The sequence below is a fragment of the Castor canadensis genome, chromosome 2, assembly GCF_047511655.1.
Source record: "Castor canadensis chromosome 2, mCasCan1.hap1v2, whole genome shotgun sequence".
NCBI lineage: Eukaryota > Metazoa > Chordata > Mammalia > Rodentia > Castoridae > Castor > Castor canadensis.
Window position 1 is genome coordinate 3312653 of NC_133387.1, and position 18248 is coordinate 3330900.

General features: G+C 49.7%; 1 protein-coding gene across 6 annotated transcripts in view; it reads right to left on the reverse strand.

Moving 5' to 3' along the window:
- Positions 1–5833: 5833 nt before the first annotated feature.
- Dpp6 (dipeptidyl peptidase like 6) overlaps positions 5834–18248 on the reverse strand; it is a 945197-nt gene continuing 932782 nt past the window's right edge. For all 6 annotated transcript variants that reach the window (XM_074060144.1, XM_074060158.1, XM_074060135.1 and 3 more), the window contains exons 21-26: positions 14461–14515; positions 12524–12635; positions 10726–10784; positions 9849–9921; positions 9685–9758; positions 5834–7721 (exon numbers count right to left, since the gene is read on the reverse strand). In XM_074060144.1, the coding sequence (XP_073916245.1) occupies positions 7575–7721; positions 9685–9758; positions 9849–9921; positions 10726–10784; positions 12524–12635; positions 14461–14515 (520 nt within the window). In that variant the 3' untranslated portion in view covers positions 5834–7574. The remainder of the gene's footprint in view (positions 7722–9684; positions 9759–9848; positions 9922–10725; positions 10785–12523; positions 12636–14460; positions 14516–18248) is intronic.

An 18248-nucleotide genomic window follows, 5' to 3' on the forward strand; every position in this document is an offset into this window, starting at 1 on the left:
TGCCAGGCCTGGCGATTTCTCCCCGCCCCCCTGTCCAGATGCAGTTCCTGGTAGGAAGCCACCTGGGTGGGGGTGGATCATGCCCACCCCGCAAATCTGGTGACTGTGCATGGCCTTGAGTGACGACTGGTCTGTGCTGAGCTGACCGACACCAACAATGTCCTGTTGGGTGGGCGCTAATCCATTGTGACCCGTATCCTTAAAGATGGGAAACGTGGACGTGGCACCACACAGGGCCACACTGTGGAAGTGGCAGGGATGGCCACCAGAAGCTGAGAGGTCTGGGCCAGGTCCTTCCTCAGCACTTCGGGAGTGTCACCCCGCAACACTGATCTTAGAGTTCCGCCTCCTGAGGTCTAAGGGAACACATTTCTGTTGTCTAAGCTGCCCGGTGCACAGTACTCTGTGAGAAGGGACCCAGGAAACGGGGACACTGGCCACACTCTGCTTTATAAATAACGCAGTGGCTGTTTAGAAAGACAAGTAACTTACGGGGTCACACACCGGCGCGTGGTGGAAGCAGCCCCTGTATTCAGGGCCAGAGTGCCCTACAGAGTCCCCTTCACCCACACCCGTCTATCCCGGAGGAGCTTCTCGTCCTCTGCCCTCCCAACCTCCCTACCCACGTCTGTCTGGTTTCCTTCGTGCTGACAGCGTCGCCTCTGCTCCTGACCAGATCAACACTTGACCAAAGGCTTCTGTGCAGAGGAGGGGGAGGAAAGGAGGAGGGGGAGGAAAGGAGGAGGGGGAGGAAAGGAGGAGGGGGAGGAAAGGAGGAGGGGGGAGGAAAGGAGGAAGGGGGAGGAAAGGAGGAAGGGGGAGGAAAGGAGGAGGGGGAGGAAAGGAGGAAGGGGGAGGAAAGGAGGAGGGGGAGGAAAGGAGGAGGGGGAGGAAAGGAGGAGGGGGGAGGAAAGGAGGAAGGGGGAGGAAAGGAGGAGGGGGAGGAAAGGAGGAAGGGGGAGGAAAGGAGGAAGGGGGAGGAAAGGAGGAGGGGGAGGAAAGGAGGAGGGGGAGGAAAGGAGGAGGGGGAGGAAAGGAGGAAGGGGGAGGAAAGGAGGAAGGGGGAGGAAAGGAGGAGGGGGAGGAAAGGAGGAGGGGGAGGAAAGGAGGAGGGGGAGGAAAGGAGGAGAGGGAGGAAAGGAGGAAGGGGGAGAAAAGGAGGAAGGGGAGAGAGAGAGGGAAAAGAGGAGAAAGGACAGGAGGAGGGAGGGATGAGGAAGAGAAAGAGAAGAGAGGCAGAGAGACAGAAAGAGAAAAATGAGAAGGAGAGAGAGGGAGAGAGAGAGGGAGAGATGGAGAGAGGAGAGAGAGAGAGAGAGAGAGAGAGAGGAAAACTTGGCCTGTCCAGCAGTGGCACTCACCTGCAACCGTGTGGCAATTGATGCTGTATAAAAATGAAACTCTGAAGCGTGGGCTAGTCCCCTGAGCGCAGCGACTGACTAATTGAAGGCATATTTGCAGGCTTTGTGCTGGAGTGCCATCAGCTGTGGCACGTTGTGCTATTTATGAAGCTTCCTTGTGAGCCATGCGTGAGCCAGAGGCGGGCTCAGCCGACTTCTACCCCACAGTCTGGAGGCTTGGCCACACTTCCACGCGTGGTGTTGCAGAGTGGCCGGGCAGCTTCAGGTTGGGATCCCCAGCGTGGAGACAATGGTGGTCCCCTCCACACCCGGTCATAATCCACTCCTCCTCCTGTGGGCTTGTTCTGTTGCTGCATTTAGCGCTGAATCTGTGCTAGGCCACTGTTCTTGGGGACAAAGAGAACAGAACCCAGGAGACGTGGGGGTGGCCGTTGGGTGGGAGAAGTCGGTTTCCACTCATGGAAGATGCGCTCAAATGCCAGTGAAGAAACATGGCTGGATGGGTGAACTGGCCCAGGTTCCCTATGTTGACATCCTCAGGCCTTTCTAGAAGCTCCATCCATCGCCTCACCCAGGAACAGAGCACTGCAGAGACTCACGTGCTGACCACATGTCCTGAGAAGGGGCTGTGCAAGGGGGTCCCCAGCCCTGTTCACAGTGACGCCAGGTGGCTCCTCTGAAATCTGTGGGAATGTTTACACCACCGGGATAGGACCCTCCCAGGTCAGGTGTGTCTTTTCTTTGCTCCTCTTCCGCTTTCTTCTGGAGAAGGGGCTTACCAGTGCATCCCCCAGGAGGTCATCCAAGTCTGGCTCAATGTCATCAGCACTCAGGATCCTGGACAGCAGAAGTTCGGGCTCTGATCTGGTTCTGTCTCCTTCCTTCAAGCGAGTAAACATCTCATTGTCACTTGAGGTGACAATTAAGGTGATATGAAGGTGTCCATAGCATGGTTCCTTAGAAAATCACGTCTGTTAGTATACCCTGCGCCATAACCAGCAACCTTCCCGTGTTCAAGCCCAGCATTTGGAGGCACTCGTGCGTCCATTCCTCTCCTAGTCAATGAATCCACCATCTTGACTTTTACGTTAGTAACGACTGCTCTCCTGTACAGATGACAGATGTCCTGGCAGCGACATCCAGCGAACCCAGTTTCCCTGGGCACACCAGCTTTGGGGTAAAATGGAGTCTCACTGACTAAATTTTGCACATCAGGTTTTTTTGTCTGTCTGTTTGTTTTTTGTTTTTGCGGTATGGGATTTGAACTCAGGGCTAGGTAAGTGCTCTATCACTTAGGTCATGTCCCAGCTGTTCTGGCTTTAGTTATTTTAAGATAGGGCCTTGTACCTTTTACCTGGGTCAGCTTGGACTGTGAGTCTCCCACCTCTGCCGCCCATACAGCTGAGATTACAGATGTGACCACCAGGCCTGCTTGTTGGTTGAGATGGGGTCTTGTTAACTTTTTGTCCAGGCCTTGAAATGTGTTTCTCCCAATCTCTGCTTCCTGAGTAGCTGGGATTACGGGTATGAGCCACTGCTAGAACTTCAGCTTTCTTAGAACTCCCTGCCAAGCTTGTCTAGAGTCAGGGTTCCAACAGCTTGGCAGCGGTTTCTCATGTGATTCGCTCAGGCCAGGGTCCTCTCCTGGGTGTGTGTGTGTGTGTGAGACCGCCTCTGGAGCCCCCCAGACCAGGGTCTGGCCATGTTGACCAGAGCACACTGGTTGCCAACCCGAGGATGCTAAGGAGGCCCCAGGTCATCCTGAGGAGCCCATGTCTTGACGCTGCAGGTGATGGGAACTGTCTCCTCCCTCTCATGCCAAGGGTGGCCACCTCTGTCTCCCAGAAAATGAGTTCCTGGGCTCCTGCCCAAACTCCTCCACTCAAACTCGGTTGAGAAAGGCAGCTGTGACCCACCGGGCCTATCAGTGAAGGAGGCACGGCAAGAATGAAGGGGCAAAGAGCTGCAAGGCGGCAGCTTTCCCTTGGCTTTTGGGCACCGCTGTTTCTGGGCTTTGGGTTCCCTATTGGAGAATGTGAGTGACTGGCTTCAGATGGTGAGTGGCCATTTTGGACTTGCTGTTTGCACAAGGAAATCCAGGCCTCTCAGGTCCAGCTGCCCAGAGAGCTGCCCTTCCAGACCCATCCAGGTGGGTCTGTCACCCCGAGGCTCCATCCCCTTCTTTTCTCATCCTCCTTTCCTGTGCTCAGGGCCTCTCCACAACTTTTCTTCCTGCAAGTGGAGAATATTATTTGCTTCCTGGGATGCCAGCGTGAGACTAAACAAAGACTATCTGCTATGGACCGAATGCTTCCGACCCTCCAAAGTCTCTGTTGAAGCTCTAATCCCAATGCCATGGTAGAGAAATGAGGCCTTTTAGGCTGTGATGAGATCATCAGGGTGATCTCATCACTGAGATCCCATGTCCTTATAAGATAGCCCTGGCCAAGGAGGTGGCTCAGTGGTAGAGCACTTGCCTGGCGTGTACGAAGCCCTGGATTTGATCTCCAGCACTATCGCCATGGGAGGACACAAAGAAGGCAACCGGTTGCCTGCAAACCAGGAAGAGACCTCTCACCAGGGGACTGAATCGGCTGGCATTTTGATCTCAGAACCATGAGGGGCCCGTCCCTGTTGTGTGAGCCCCCAGTCTATGGGATTTCATACGGCAACAGAGCAAAGACTCCAGCAAATCCAAGCGAGCAGAGAATACTAGTGCAAAGCTTGCCGCCACAAAGGCCATCGTTACTGCACTTGGCAGAGGCTCCAAGTTAGGCAGCAGTGTGGGAAAGCCTCGAGGTAGAAACAGAGGCTCCAGTGTGTGATGGAGGCTGCTGGCTGGGGAGGATACAGACAGCTCCCTGGAAATGGGACAACCAGTGGGACAACCCCTTGGTCGGGGCATGTATTTATTTGGTCTCCCAGGTAGTTCTCAGTTAGAAGCAGGGGCAAGCTGTGAGTTAGGGACCAAGCCCTGACTGTTCAGAGCTGATGGCTATAGAGTTGTGGCGTGGCTTCGGTTGGTTGTTGCAGGTGTGGGTCATTTTTATTTTAAATTGTGGTCTGGCCGTTGTCTGTTTGGCTTGTTCAGTCTTTCATCCCAAGGACTCACCCCACATGCTAAAGGAGGAGGCCCAGGGAGTGTCTATGAACATCCTTCGGGCTCTGTTGCAACACTGGGGTTTTTTTTTAATAGGTAGGGGCTGCCTTAAGGCTACCAATCCCTTAATGAGCTCATTGCTTCTGGACTGTTAGGTCGGGTGGGAGAGGAGGGCGGTATTTTCAGGCCAGTGGTAGACAAGTCCACCACCTGCACATCTTTGTGAATGTGGTAGCCCTTGGCTGGGAAACACAATGAAGAGAGGCCCGAACTTGGGGAGCCCTGTGAAGGGTGGCCTGTGTGTAGGGGTGGTGGTCCCTGGACAGGGTGCTGAGCAGTTTGGAGGGACTTCAGGAGTTCCACAGCTATGTGGTGCTGAAATTTTATTTCAACATTTTAAAGACCGATCTAAAACTGAAATAAAAATACCACTTGACTGTGTGATAATAATACGCAGTTTGACACACAGGGAAGCTTGAGAGTTCTCAGGTCAAAGACAAAGGGTCCTAGTAGAGCCACCTGGCATCTTCCTAAAGCCATTTTAGAGCTGGGAGGAGATGGAAGGTCCACCAAGTGGGGATTGGAGAAGTCTCTGGTGATTGTGGTAGTGTCTGTTCTCAGGGCTGTCCCCAGTGTTTCCCAAAGTGGGAAATGTCCCTTCTTGTGTGAACCTTCAACTCCTGTCCACAAACCCAGCCCTGCCAGAAAGAGGGACTCAGCAGTGGAGAGGTGGGGTGGGGAGCTGGCCACCTTCTTGGTTGAGGCCCAGGGGGACTCATGGTGACACTAATGCGGGGGGCCGGGGGGAGGTGAGTGCATTCAACTCCCATGGCCTCTGCTGCTTCCAATTTTTAAAAATCTGCTACTTTTGAATCTTGATCAAAAGGGCAACCAGAGTCAGCTGGCCCAGCCTGGGCAGCCCGACTCTGACTAACCTGTGTCTCTGAGCTGCTCAGTGATGAGGAAGTCATTATACAATCTATACCTTGCATTCAGGAAGGGCTTGAGTTAATGACAAAATGAATGGATGGCTTTCCGACAGATGGAGCCATTTTTCTACACCTTTCTAGTGGGCAGTGCTGTGGCCCACTGGAAACCCATCTTTCTCTGCATCTCTACACCTGTCCACACATAACCGAGATTCCATTTCTCTGACTGATTTGGGACTTGAACATAGCTGGTCAGTTGTATTCTTCGTAACTGTCAACAAGGCTGCTACCACAGGTCAGTATGGTTTAAACTGATGCAAACCAGGCTTTTTATGCATCAGCCTGGGGGGTGCTGGGGAGACAATGAGTGCTTTAAACATGTCTCAAAGCCTTGCCTTTCTAAGGTGAGATGGTGGAGGAGAAGCAAGAAAAGAGCAATCGAGTGGTAAAATAATGTTTTATTCCATGGACGGGCAGATGCCACCATGCCACATCCCACATCCCTTGGACTGGATCTTGCGGCCAGAGCTGGCCTCCCCATTCGGACCTTGCTGACTCTGCAGTGGTGAGGCCCACTGAAATAGCGAAAGCAGGGTCCTGCAGCTTCCAATCAGTCCTGTTCTCCAGCACATTGATCCTTTTCATGAATGGTGACATGTCACCTTTAAAAAAATCCTGTGATGAGATCTTCCAATGGACCTAACTAGAACTGACATTTGAAGCTTGCACGGATGGAACCAAAGCCCCCAAACACCAAAAAAGTGACATGGACACATCTCCTTAGAGGACAGGATGTCAAGGACACCCTTGGCAGGACCAGAAGCTGGAGAAATCAGTACTGACATTCAGGTTGTCAACAAGCCCAAGAGGAAATGATGGTAATTGATATATTTCAAACTAGCACTCTGGAGAGTCCAGCAGCCAAAGAGGTGTCCGCATGCAAGCTCAACATGAGGCCAGCACTGTGGATGGGGACTGCACGAATGCCGGACACACACTCCTTGCTTTATGTACAACAAATGAAATATACACTGAGAATGGTGGCTGTACATCTGGTCAGCGTGTGTCTTACAAGGCTGACAGAGCACCACCAACTCCCTGCTGGAGCAGAAGGGAAGAAGCCATCCCTGGGCTGGAAGTGACCCAGTCCCACCCTTCCTTCTGATGCCTGTGACCCAGGCTTGCTGAACAGACCTGGGGTGGAACTGACACTTCGTCTTCTCATAATTTTTAACCAGATGTCGCCTGGAAAGACTCCACCAACATCAAAGAGGAGAAGGGTGATTTTAAGGCCATTCTAAACGGCGATGAGGTTCTACAGCCAAATCCCAAAGTGGCTCAGTGGGAGAGCAGTTTTCCTCATGGATTTTCTCTTGGTGAACCCTGCATGCTTTTCCTCCCTTGGTGTCTGAGATGCTTTCACAAAGCCTGACAATGCTGAGAGCAGTTTACTCCTGATAGATTTCTTTATCCAAACAAGTGCAAAGTGGAAAGCAGAACAATGCAACAAAAGAAAAAGAAAAAGCACAGCAAAAACAACCCCACGAGCAGAGACAATGGAGCATCAGGTTAAAACCATAGAAAAATACAAATTAATTCTATACAGTTAACCATTGGCATAGCTACATTAATACTTTGTACACGAGAGGGCTGTTTGCTGGGTGCAGACGTGAACAGCGTGGAGCCTCCTAACTACGGAAAGGAACCAGTCATATATGAACATACACTGTGCCGTACTTGCTCCCATGGCACAGTTGCGTCAGGCAGGACGTCAGACAGGATGCACCACTGTGACCAATTGCTAACACAGAGGGTGGGTCTTAATGCTACCGAGTGAAAGCGTGAATTAAGGGCCGATTTCCTTGGACTCAAAGTGGGCCGTCACTGCCATCTGTCCTTCGCTTTGTCCCTTAGGGGAGGGACATGGGATGTGCCAGTCTCTGGGGGCCAGGAGGAGGCAATGCTGCAGAGGTGGGGTGTCCCAGGCTGTATGGTGACGCCTCCCTCCTGGGAAGGAGCTTGTTTCCCACGGCAATCCAATCTGCCTTCCGTGTTGAGACACACATGCTATGGAAAGTCAACACCTCTGCCCCACCTGCCCTCGGAGGGAAGAGGGGCAGTGGGGAGATTCCTCAGTTGCATATTGCAGAAAGAGCCACGTCTGTGCTTGGGGCTAACATGTGCTTAGTCCTCTTCCTCATCCTCTTTCACTGTGGCTGTTGGTAGCTTGTCCTGGATCCTGAAGCACTCCACAAAGAAGTTGATGATAGATCGGTACAGGTGCTTTTTGAGGTCAGGGTTGTGGAAGTAGTGGCTTTCATCTGGGTATATCTGTGAGGAAGGCAGGAGAAGTGACTCACTTACCATCTACCCTCCCAAAAGGCCTGGGAGGATGCACAAAGGATGTGGAGCCTAGGAAAACCCATGCCCTATGCAGGTCTCAATTCTAGTTGGCAAAATGAATCTCCTAAACAAGTCAGCCCCAGCCTAAGTGCCTTTTCCTCTGGAAACTGCCTTCTGCCCCAGGTAGATGGGCCCCTTGGTCCGGTAGCATGGGGGAGGCCACTTTGCCCTCACCAACGGCAGTGGGCACTTGGTGAGAATTGGTTGCACAAAGTCAGAAAATATCTCATCAGCAGAGCTTTTGTGGTCTAGGTCTGCTTGTCTAAACTTGCAACCTGGACACTTTTCAGGGTCTACAGAGGCTACAACCCAGGTCTGGAGGACATCAGGACTGAAAAAAAAGAGGAAAGAATTCTGTGCTACCTCAGTAACCCCCAAGAGTGAGAATGAGCCCTGAGGCACTGCGTCCTGACTTCATGCATGGATCTTTGTACCCTGGCACTGCTTTGTACCTTACTCAGGCTCTAGGTGTCAGGGGGTGGAGGAGAATTGTAAAAGTCTGACACATAATGTTCCATGAGAGATAAATGAGGCAATACCTGCAAGCACTTAGAGTGATGCCTAGGACATGAGAGGGCTGTCAGGGTTGGTCCTGCTGGTTACTGATGCGAGCATGGTTAGCTCATTAGTCTACGGCCAGTGCAATGACACCACCTGTCCACTGGGGGCAATGTGGCAATCACACACATACACGCGCATCCAAAGCCAAGTCTAACCTGGAAGCCCATTCTTTCCATGATCCCAGCTGCCCCTGCATTTTGAATCCTGTCTTCCTCTCGTGTCTTTCAGGGTGGCACTCACCTTTATTCTATTAATGATGTCATTATGTTTGTATATGTACATTAAAAGAGCCATCTGTACAAGTGGGAAGAGAGTAGAATGTCACTCCCCTCTTGTCTTTGTCCTCTGTCCTCTATATCTCACCTGGAGCTGGTCAGGGCTCAAAACTCATTGAGTGTTAGGACGTCTGTCGTGCCTGCACCCATACTCCAGGGGGTTTTATTGGTGCAGGTGGAGCTGGTGATACATTCTGTTGAGCACTCAGTGCACATCCTAGGGGTGGCCCTCAGCCATATACACAGCTGACTTTCAATCTACCAGGACTCCATCATGAGTACAAAATGTACTCAACATCCCCATGGCAACTGTCCAGTTTATTATGATCTTAACGTTTTTCACAAGGAAATTCAGATTAATATAGCTAAGTCCTTCCATCTTATTCATCAACCCTTGAGCCAAATTGTTGGCAGCTCTTTCTGACCCTCCCTGCCCACAGGCAGGTGGTGGTCATAGTCAGGCAGGCACTCTCTGAGGGACGCAGGGTAATGGCTGAGTTCCCATTTATTTCTGGACCCCAAAAGACAATGAGGTCATAACTGTTTTACCAAAGAAACCAGAGGGCAAGAAGGAAATGGAAGAAGTTTCCAGAATCAGCCCTGTGTGTTGCTGGAAAGAGTCACTAATGAGGTCAGGCTTCAAATCTGGCTCCTGGGAAGAAGAGCAGTGCCTTGTGCAAGACATACAAGGTGCTAGGACATCCTGACAACAGTGTCCAGAGGGAGCCAGACAGAGAAGGCTCAGGACTTTTCAATGCAGGGCACTAGCTATCTCCCCACCACCACTGCTGGGTGGTACATGGACAGGCTTGACCTTGCCCAGAGGAGGGGCATCAGGAGGGGTGGAATGGGGCATTGTGGTGCATTTCCCAAGGGGCTTAGCCATGGCCTGAGTGTGGAGCCAAGCTCCCATCACTTAGAGGAAAAAGGAACCATGTGCTGATTTGTCTGATCAAATGTGCGCAGTCTGCATGGACAGCCCAAGCACAGGGGTCTGCTGATCTGGGCGTGCTGGACACCACTCAGTCCTTTCTCCATGAGCATGCATACGGTACCTGTAAGCTGTAATTAGCTTTATCCTTAATTAGCTGTGTAATGAGCTCTGCTGTGTGCTGGAAATGGATTTTTTCTGTAAAAGAAAGCAGAGGCAAGTGTTGTGAAACACGTAACACCATCCAGGAGGACGCCATCAGCTGCAGGGAAGGGTCTTGGTCCTCACCGTCAGCAGTGGCATGGATGAGCAGGAACTGCTGTTCCTCCAGTGCTGACACTCGGTGTGCCACCTTGGTCATCTGCACATGTGGGGGGCAAGGGGACAGGGTTAATGGCAGTGCAGTAGCAGGTGTGTTGTTGAGACTAAACACCAGGTCCCAGCAGAGCTGGGCTGCTTCGTATTATAACAAAACACAGAAAGTCTCAGAAGCCTCCCTCTGTCTTCCCAACACCAGCTCCTCTTAGGAGAGAGGGGAGTGAGGCGCAGAAGGGAGAAAATAAAAGTTTCTACAATGACAGGTGGTCTCAGAGGATCATCATGTCACTGAGTGCCACTGGAGGTGGGCACCTTGGACAGGCTCAGCTCCTCTGTCCACATGGAAATCACAAATTTCAAAGCAGAGTCCTGCCTGATCATAGAACTCTGGCCTTCACCCAGGCCCAGTTGATTTGCCATGACTGACATCCCAGTGGAATGGCTCGGATGTAGTCAGGAGAGCAGTTTTCTGCTCTTCCTCAATAGCCCACTCCAAAAGGAGAATTAGCTTCAGGGTGGAGCTCAGGAGCCGTGATCCCCAGCATCTCTATGGGCCTGGTACAGAACCCCCCCCCTGCCCAATGCTTTCTCCCTCACCCCTCACGTCAGATCATGGGGACATAAGGTGAGAGAGGCCATATTAACCCAATTCACAGTGTGGTGGGAGGCTGGTCCAGAAGTTTCTAAGCAAAAAGGCTTTGATGATAGAGAGGCACAGGCTCTGGCCATGGAAAGCAGAGTGGCTGCAGGGTTGGGATGGCTGGAAGGTGGAAATGAGGAACGGGAAGAGGTTGTCCTATTTCACCCAGTTCCCTGTTGTGCCAAATGGCAGTTGTGCCACACGTACCTCATAGGCTCTGTTGTCAAGTCCATGGAGACCCAGGTACCGCTCAGAAAATGCTGATGCTGCATGGAAGCAGAGGGGGAGTCATGTCTTCTCTAGCCCCATCAGTGTAGACACCAGACTAGAGACTGGGGCAGGGAGTGGGGGCCACTCAAGCCACTTGCATGGCAAATGTTGGTTTCTCAAAATATCATCTAAGTCTCTTGGGTTGTTGTGGGAGCCGCCAGAGAGCACAGCAGTGATATTCAATGTGTTAGCCTTGGTGGATGACTTTTTTATCAGTGCAGCAAAATTGGAATCAAGAAAAACCCAATCTATCTGAATCCTAAATAAACAGGACAGTATTCCACTTCATTTTAACATCTACAAAAAGGAACATGTAGTAAGACAGCAAATTTCCATCAGGATTTACTTATTTTCTTTAAAGAAAAAAGTGTCAAGGCACATCCCTGCCCAGTCCCAAACTGGCTCCAAGTGGAGGCTCTGCAGCAGGAACTGGTGCCTGCCAGATGCTAAAGGAAGATGAGGTGCCACTCCAGGGCTGCCCTGGCTCTCCCCAATACCACAGGGCTTCTGGGGAAACCTTCGTGGGCTCTGTGCTACGAGTTATGGCAAGGTGGCTCGTCAAGACACAGTGTTGCCCTGGGTTCCATCCATAGCTCCACAAAAAATAAAATGTTAAAAAAAAAAAAAAGGAAAAGACATAGGCAGTCCTATTTATATGCCTTTGAATCAGGGAAATTTGGAGCAGCAGGAAATTAAAGTCTCATTGAAACAGAAAAATGGAAAACATGCCACACTTATTCCCCCAGGAAAATTGTTCTTATTCAAATGCTGAGCCAGGAGAGGTCTTGTAGAATTAGAAGTTGAAATTTGCATTAGGAAAGCTTGTCTCCTCTATTATGAGACTCTGAAGCTGCTGGACCCTGGATTGCTGTGTGGGGTCCACAGTGCAGAGATGGGGCTGTGGGGCCATGGGGGGTCACGGTGATGGGAGTAAAAGGGAGCACCACCCTTCTCCAAGGCTCTGCAGAGCCGTGACAAGATGCCCCCTCTGCTCCCGGCATTGCTTAGCGTGGGATCCACTGGGGTCCACAGCCTGGCCGCCCTGCTGCCCTGACCCAAATGTTCATTCTCAGAGCCATAAAAAGACTTTTCTGCACATTAAAAAATTTAGTTAGTATCACAAAGACATTTAAAATCAGAGACAGGGGGCAGAGAAGTTGGGGGACCATGTCTGCCTGGGTGGAGGGCTGCTTCCCATCCCAGGGTGGTCTCACCTCCATATGGTCCCCACAGCAAGTCATCCTGACAACATGTCTCCTGCCTCTGGCTCTGGGCCACAGAAGGCCACTCTCTCCAAGCAGAGGTCTCAGCCAGGTGTTATCCAAATGGCCAGGAAGGAGGCTGGGCAGAGCTGAGCTCTTTAGATTCTATTCTGCTGATTCAGCATTCCATAGCAATGGAGTCTCACTCAACCAGCCCATCCCTTGTCCCTTCACAGCTGCCCACCAAACACATTCTGGCAGCAAAGGGGATAGAAGGGCAGTCCAGGGGATCCCGACAAGACTCTCCTAACTCCACTCCTGCAAGCTGAGCCCCTCTTTCACTGGCCTTATATGTTGGGAATGTGATTTGTAGGCATTAGGGGATTGACTGCTTTCACTTAAAACAAACACTTGCTACTCTCCCTCCTTCCCCAGGGCTTTTGTATATGCTGGGGTGCCTGAAGTTAGAGGCAGAGACAAGAAGGTGGGGGCCGTGAGGTGGGACTCAACTCCTTTCTCATCAAAGCTATTACCGTAGAGTTTGAAGTCTGTTATTGGAGAGAGAGCAGAGCCGCAGGTGAAGGTCTGACCTTGATTCTCACCCTTCGCTGGGAGGATGTAAGTGCTCAGGTACCCACCGTAGTCCTGGGAGGATCACAGAGAGATGATGGGGAGCAAACGTCCATAATTCATCATGAAACCACCCCAGACACAGGCCGGTGACTTTGGCAAATATTTTCATATACTTAAAAAAAAAATTTGAACTTTAAAATTTCTTGCAGGGCAGTCAGGAGACTCAATATTGTGATGCAAGTGTCCCCCTCCCCTGGCTCTGTGTCACACGCTGGTACCCAGCGGTCCAACCCAGCATTCCTTGCAGCCGCTTTTCCACCTTCCTGTCTGCAGGCAAGGCCAGTCCATTTTCACGATCTGAGGGAGGTTGAAGTGGGACCACGCCAGTGGGGTGGAGAGCAGCTTGCACGGCGCTCAGCCCAGGGCTGCATGAGACCATCACTTGTTCCGTAAGTGGGGTGAGCGCCCAGCCCCCATGTGCCCCTCACTTGGGTTGGCATAAGGAGCCCACCCCAGTGTGCGTCTCCCAGGTAAAGCCTTACACCACCACTTGCATGGCCCCTTGAAAGCGCTTGGCTCAGGGGGCTGCAGTCTCCTGAAGAAGAGCCAAGGACAATGGGACAGACACTATGCTTTGATGACCAAAGCATTGATGACCCAGGCAAAGGCCTGGGAAATAGCATGGGGTGCTGCCAGTGTGTGAGTGTGTGCATGTCTGTACAAGCGAATATGTGAGCCGTGCGTGTGTGAACCTGTGTGTCACATGTGCATTTGTGTGCGTACGTGTGTATAAGCACGTGAGTGGAAGCATGTGTGAACGTGTGTGTGTACGTGTTATTTTTAGCATGCATGATAGGATTATGGATGTGTGTGAGACTATGGTTGTATGCACGTGAGCCTGTGCACCTGTGTGAGCACGTGACCCTATATATGTGAGTATAAACACATATATGTAAGCACGTACGTATGTGTGAGAGAACGTATGTGTGAGCGTGTGGTTGTGTGTGTGTGCAGATGCGGGCCTGTGTGTGCTGGGCTTGAGGGTGTGGAGCATGAAGAACTCACACATTTGATGGAGGCTGGGTGAAGCCTGCATCACGCCGAGCTTACTGTTGGTAATGGCACGTGGCCTGTCTTGTCCGGGTTTGTCTCCTTATAATATACTTCAGCAGTGTTGCTTTACTGGAGTAGGAATATCTTGTCTTATTGACAATAAAGTCTTTTCCCTTTCCTAAGTTGCCCAGGTTGGCCTTGAACTCTCGATCCTCCTGCCTGAGCCTCCCAAGTGCTGGGATCACAGACATGTGCACCACACCTGGCTCCTCATTTTCTGGCAGGTGATGTTTACTGTCGAAGGACTCCACATGTCCTTACAAGCCAGTCTGCAGTTCTTCGAGGAGGCTTATGGCCACTTGGTCTTAAATGAGAGCCCAGCAACATTCCACAGGGGCAACCTGGAATCTCAGGCCAGACTCACAGGACACAGCCCACAGCGTCCCTCGTGTGTGTGAAACGAATGCCGTGTGCCTGGGGTCCCACACTGCGTGAAGAAGGGACGTAAAGAGCCCGGCTGCACCAGAACTCACGTAAGTGGGCACAGAGAAAACAAGGGAGAGGTTGCAGAATGACAGCAACTAAAAGAATTAACAGCTTCATTTCTGGATGGGCCCAGAAAAAATCTAAGGAATGGTAAACAAAGCAAAGCAAAACAGAAAAACAAAACAAAACAAAACAGCCCCTGTCACTGGAGTCACCACTCCAGCCTCTTGCTCATCAAGAAATAACTGTTCCCCACAACTCCCAGCCACAGGTGGCCCCAGTGACTCAGGAAGAGCCAGTGATGATGGCTCCACCCTCATGTGTAAGGCCGTTTGGACAGAAAACAGCACAAACTCACCTGCCCAAACACAGCCACCCTTGTTTTGTCAATGTATGCCTCCTTCAGCATCGTCCTGCAAGGTCAGAGGGGAGGAGAGACTGAGAACCTCATGAAGTTGTGCTTTGCATGCCATGGCCCACAGCTGTGCTGACAAGCCACTGCAAGCATGAAGACTCCTCTTTAGATAAGAAGGAATCTTGGGGTGCTAAAAGCATTGCTTAGTGCTTTTGTTTATCTGATCTACAATATGTTCATAACAAAAACTCAAAGCTCCCTTGCCACACCTCTGGGGATCTGCCAGGTGCAGAAAGCTGCCTGACTGAGAAACACTCTTCCAGCACACAGGGACTACCATGCCATGGGAGATCCAGCCCTTTTGGCTGTCTTCCTGCTGCTATTCACCCTTTGCATTGGAAGCACCCAGCACAGAGGCACACAGCGGGCTCTGGTGGTTCTCCAGGGTCAGCACATATCAAAGGAGCCCTTGTTCTTCCCCGTAGTGCTTATAAAGTGAAGCAGCTAAATTCATCCCGTCATGGTACCCTGCACAGTATTTTTTGCATCTGTTTGGCCACAGACTCACTCTTTTCTCAAGCTTCCTGCCATGGCCCTGCCTTGACAGTGAGCAGCTTGCTCTCCAGACATTGCTGGGGCTCTGCTTCATCCTCACCAGACTCTCCCCACCTCCCCCATTGTGGTCCCTGTGTCCCCAAAGTGATGGAATTATTCTGGTTTCTGGATCTGAGCTCAGTGGCGGTCCTGCCCCTGTGTGGCTGCTTTCCTTCCACGATCACTACCATTAGCGCCTCCTGCCCCCTCACTTCGCTGGAGTCCACTTTCTCTTCACTTCTTGATTCCTTCCTTGTTTCTGTTTCCTATCTTCTGTCAAATGGATGGGCCATCCCTATCACTTGTGTCCTTCTCAGCAGAAGGGGCATGAAGCCTTGGACCCCAGGAGCCCATCCTCTACCAGCGAACTTACCAAGGACCCAGGTCCAGGACAAGGGAGGGCTTCACATCAAAACAGTTGCTGGCACCAGAGGAAAAGCACACAGCTTCCTCCTGGGTTGTGCCCCAGTTTGGAATAGTAATGTGCAAGAAGAAGCAATTTCTTTGACTTATGAATGCTATAAAAATTCAGGTGACTTCCTGCATCTTTTTCATATAGTGCTTTGTTTTAATATAACCAGCTTCCCCCAGGCTACTTTTTTAAAAAGTGGTGATCCCTGCATGCTATGTCCTGGTTTAAGTGTCATTACTATTTCAGAATGCTATGTGAGTGCATGAAAAGAGAAAGCTGCCTCTTCTTCCTCTGTATCCCTCCTTCTCCTCCTGCTTTATCAACTCATTATCCAGTCACTGGCTATCTGCCACTGGAGGGACTGTGCTAAGTCTTGGGGTGAGTGCTGGAATGATCTATATGCCTTGTCTTTCAGAAGTTTCTATCCTCATAGTCAGGATCCCTGTGTACAATTCTGGCTCAGCCACAAGGAGCAATGGGACTTTCAGACCTGCCACTTAGACTTCCAGGGTCTCAGAAGAAACCGAACAGGCTCCTCACATGGGACACTGTGCTCAATGGCGGGCAGGCACACAGGTGGGACCCGGACAAGCAAATCGAGGGCAAGCTGTGTTACAAACAGTACCTCCCCTAGCCTGACAATCAGGCAACCAGGGATGTGCTGCCTCCATAGGAAGAACTGAGCATCCTAGATATGCCAAGATAAGCCCAGACATATCTGGGGTCCCACTAGGAATAGAAGGAATGTTCCTCAACATAATAAAGGATATGACAAACCTACAGCCAACATCATACCAAATGGAGAACAATTGAAACCATTCTTGCTAAAGTCAGGAATGAGACAAGTATATCCACTTTCTCCACTCTTATTCAATATAGTCTTAGAATTCCTAGCCAGAGCAATAAGACAAGAGCAAGAACTGAAAGGGATTCAAATACGGAAGGAAGAAGTTAAACTATCCCTATTTGCAGATGATATGATCCTGTGAAAGACCCTAAAAACTACAACAAAAAACTCTGAGAAATCAAATACTTTTGGCAAAGTAGCAGGATAGAAAATCAATGTACAGAAATGAGTAGTTTTCCTTAATACCAACAACACACAGGCTGAGATAGAAATCCGGGAAACAATCCCATTTACAATAGCCTCAAAAAATGAAATACCTAGGAATAAATTTAGCAAAGGAAACCAAAGACCTTTTCAATGAAAACTACAAATCACTGAAGAGAGATATTGAAGAAGACATCAGAAGCTGGAAAGAGCTCCCATGCTCGTGGATCAGCAGAGCCAATATTGTGAAAATGGCTATACTACCAAAAGCAATCTACATGTTCAAAGCAATCCCTATCAAAATTCCAATGACTTTCTGCACAGAAATAGAAAAATAAATATTAAAATTCATACGGAAACACAAAAGACCTTGAATAGCCAAAGCAATCCTGAGCAAAAAGTCCAATGCTGGAGGTATCACAGTATTTGACTTCAAGCTATACTACAGAACCATAACAATAAAAACAGCATGGTATTGGCACAAAACAGACAGGAAAACCAATGGATCAGATTAGAAGACCCAGACATAAACCCATGCAGCTACACTGTTCTTCAACAAAGGATCCCAAAACACACGATGGAGAAAAGACAGCCTTTTCAACAAATGTTGCTGGGAAAACTGGATATCCATATGAAGAAGACTTATATGCCTTCCACCCTGTACCCAAATCAACTCAAAATGGATCAAAGACCTTAATATGAGGCCTGAAACTTTGAAACAACTCCAGGAAGTCATAGGAAATATATTGGAGCATATAGGCATAGGGAAGGACTTCCTAAATAGAACTCTAATAGCTCAGCATCTAAGAGAAAGAATGAACAAATGGGACTGCATCAAACCAAAAAACTTTGGCACAGCAAAAGAAACATCACTAGATTCAAAAGACAGCCCAAGGAATGGGAGAAAATCTTTGCTAGCTACTTGTCTGATAAGGAACTAGTATCCAGAATCTACAGGGAACTCAAAAAACTTTATCCCCAAAGAATCAACATTTCAATGACAAAATGGGCACATGAATTGAATAGGAAATTCTCAAAGGAAGAGGTACAAATGGATAATAAATATATGAAGAAGTATATAACTTCCCTGGCTATAAAAGAGATGCAAATCAAAACTACACTAAGATTTCATCTCACCCCAGTTAGAATGGCCATCTTCAAGAGCAAAACAACGACAAATGCTGGTGAGGATTCGGTGAAACAGGAACCCTTATACACTGTTGGTGGGAATGCAAATTAGTACAACCATTATGGAAAGTAGTACGGAGATTCCTTAAAAAGTTAAAAAGATCCAGTGATACCACTCCCGGGAGTATATCCCAGATGCCCTACACCTGATGAATGGGTTAAAAAATGTGGTATGTATATAATGGAGTTTTACTCAGCCATAAGGAATAACGACATGTGGTTTGAAGGTAAATGGATGCAATTGGAGGACATCACGTTAAGTGAAGTTAGCCAGGCTCAGAAAGACAAAGGTCACAGGTTTTCTCTCACATGTGGGAGATAGATCCAAAGATAAATGTACACATAAAAACAAACATGACCATAGATGAACTCGTCTGCAGAAAATATTTGTAATAGTGGAACTACATTATGGGTCTTGGGGGAGGAAGGAAAAGAAAATGGTAGTGTCCCCAGCACTGACGAATGGATTAAGAAAATGTGGTATCTATACACAATGGAATTTTATGCAGCCATGAAGAAGAACGAAATGTTATCATTCGCTGGTAA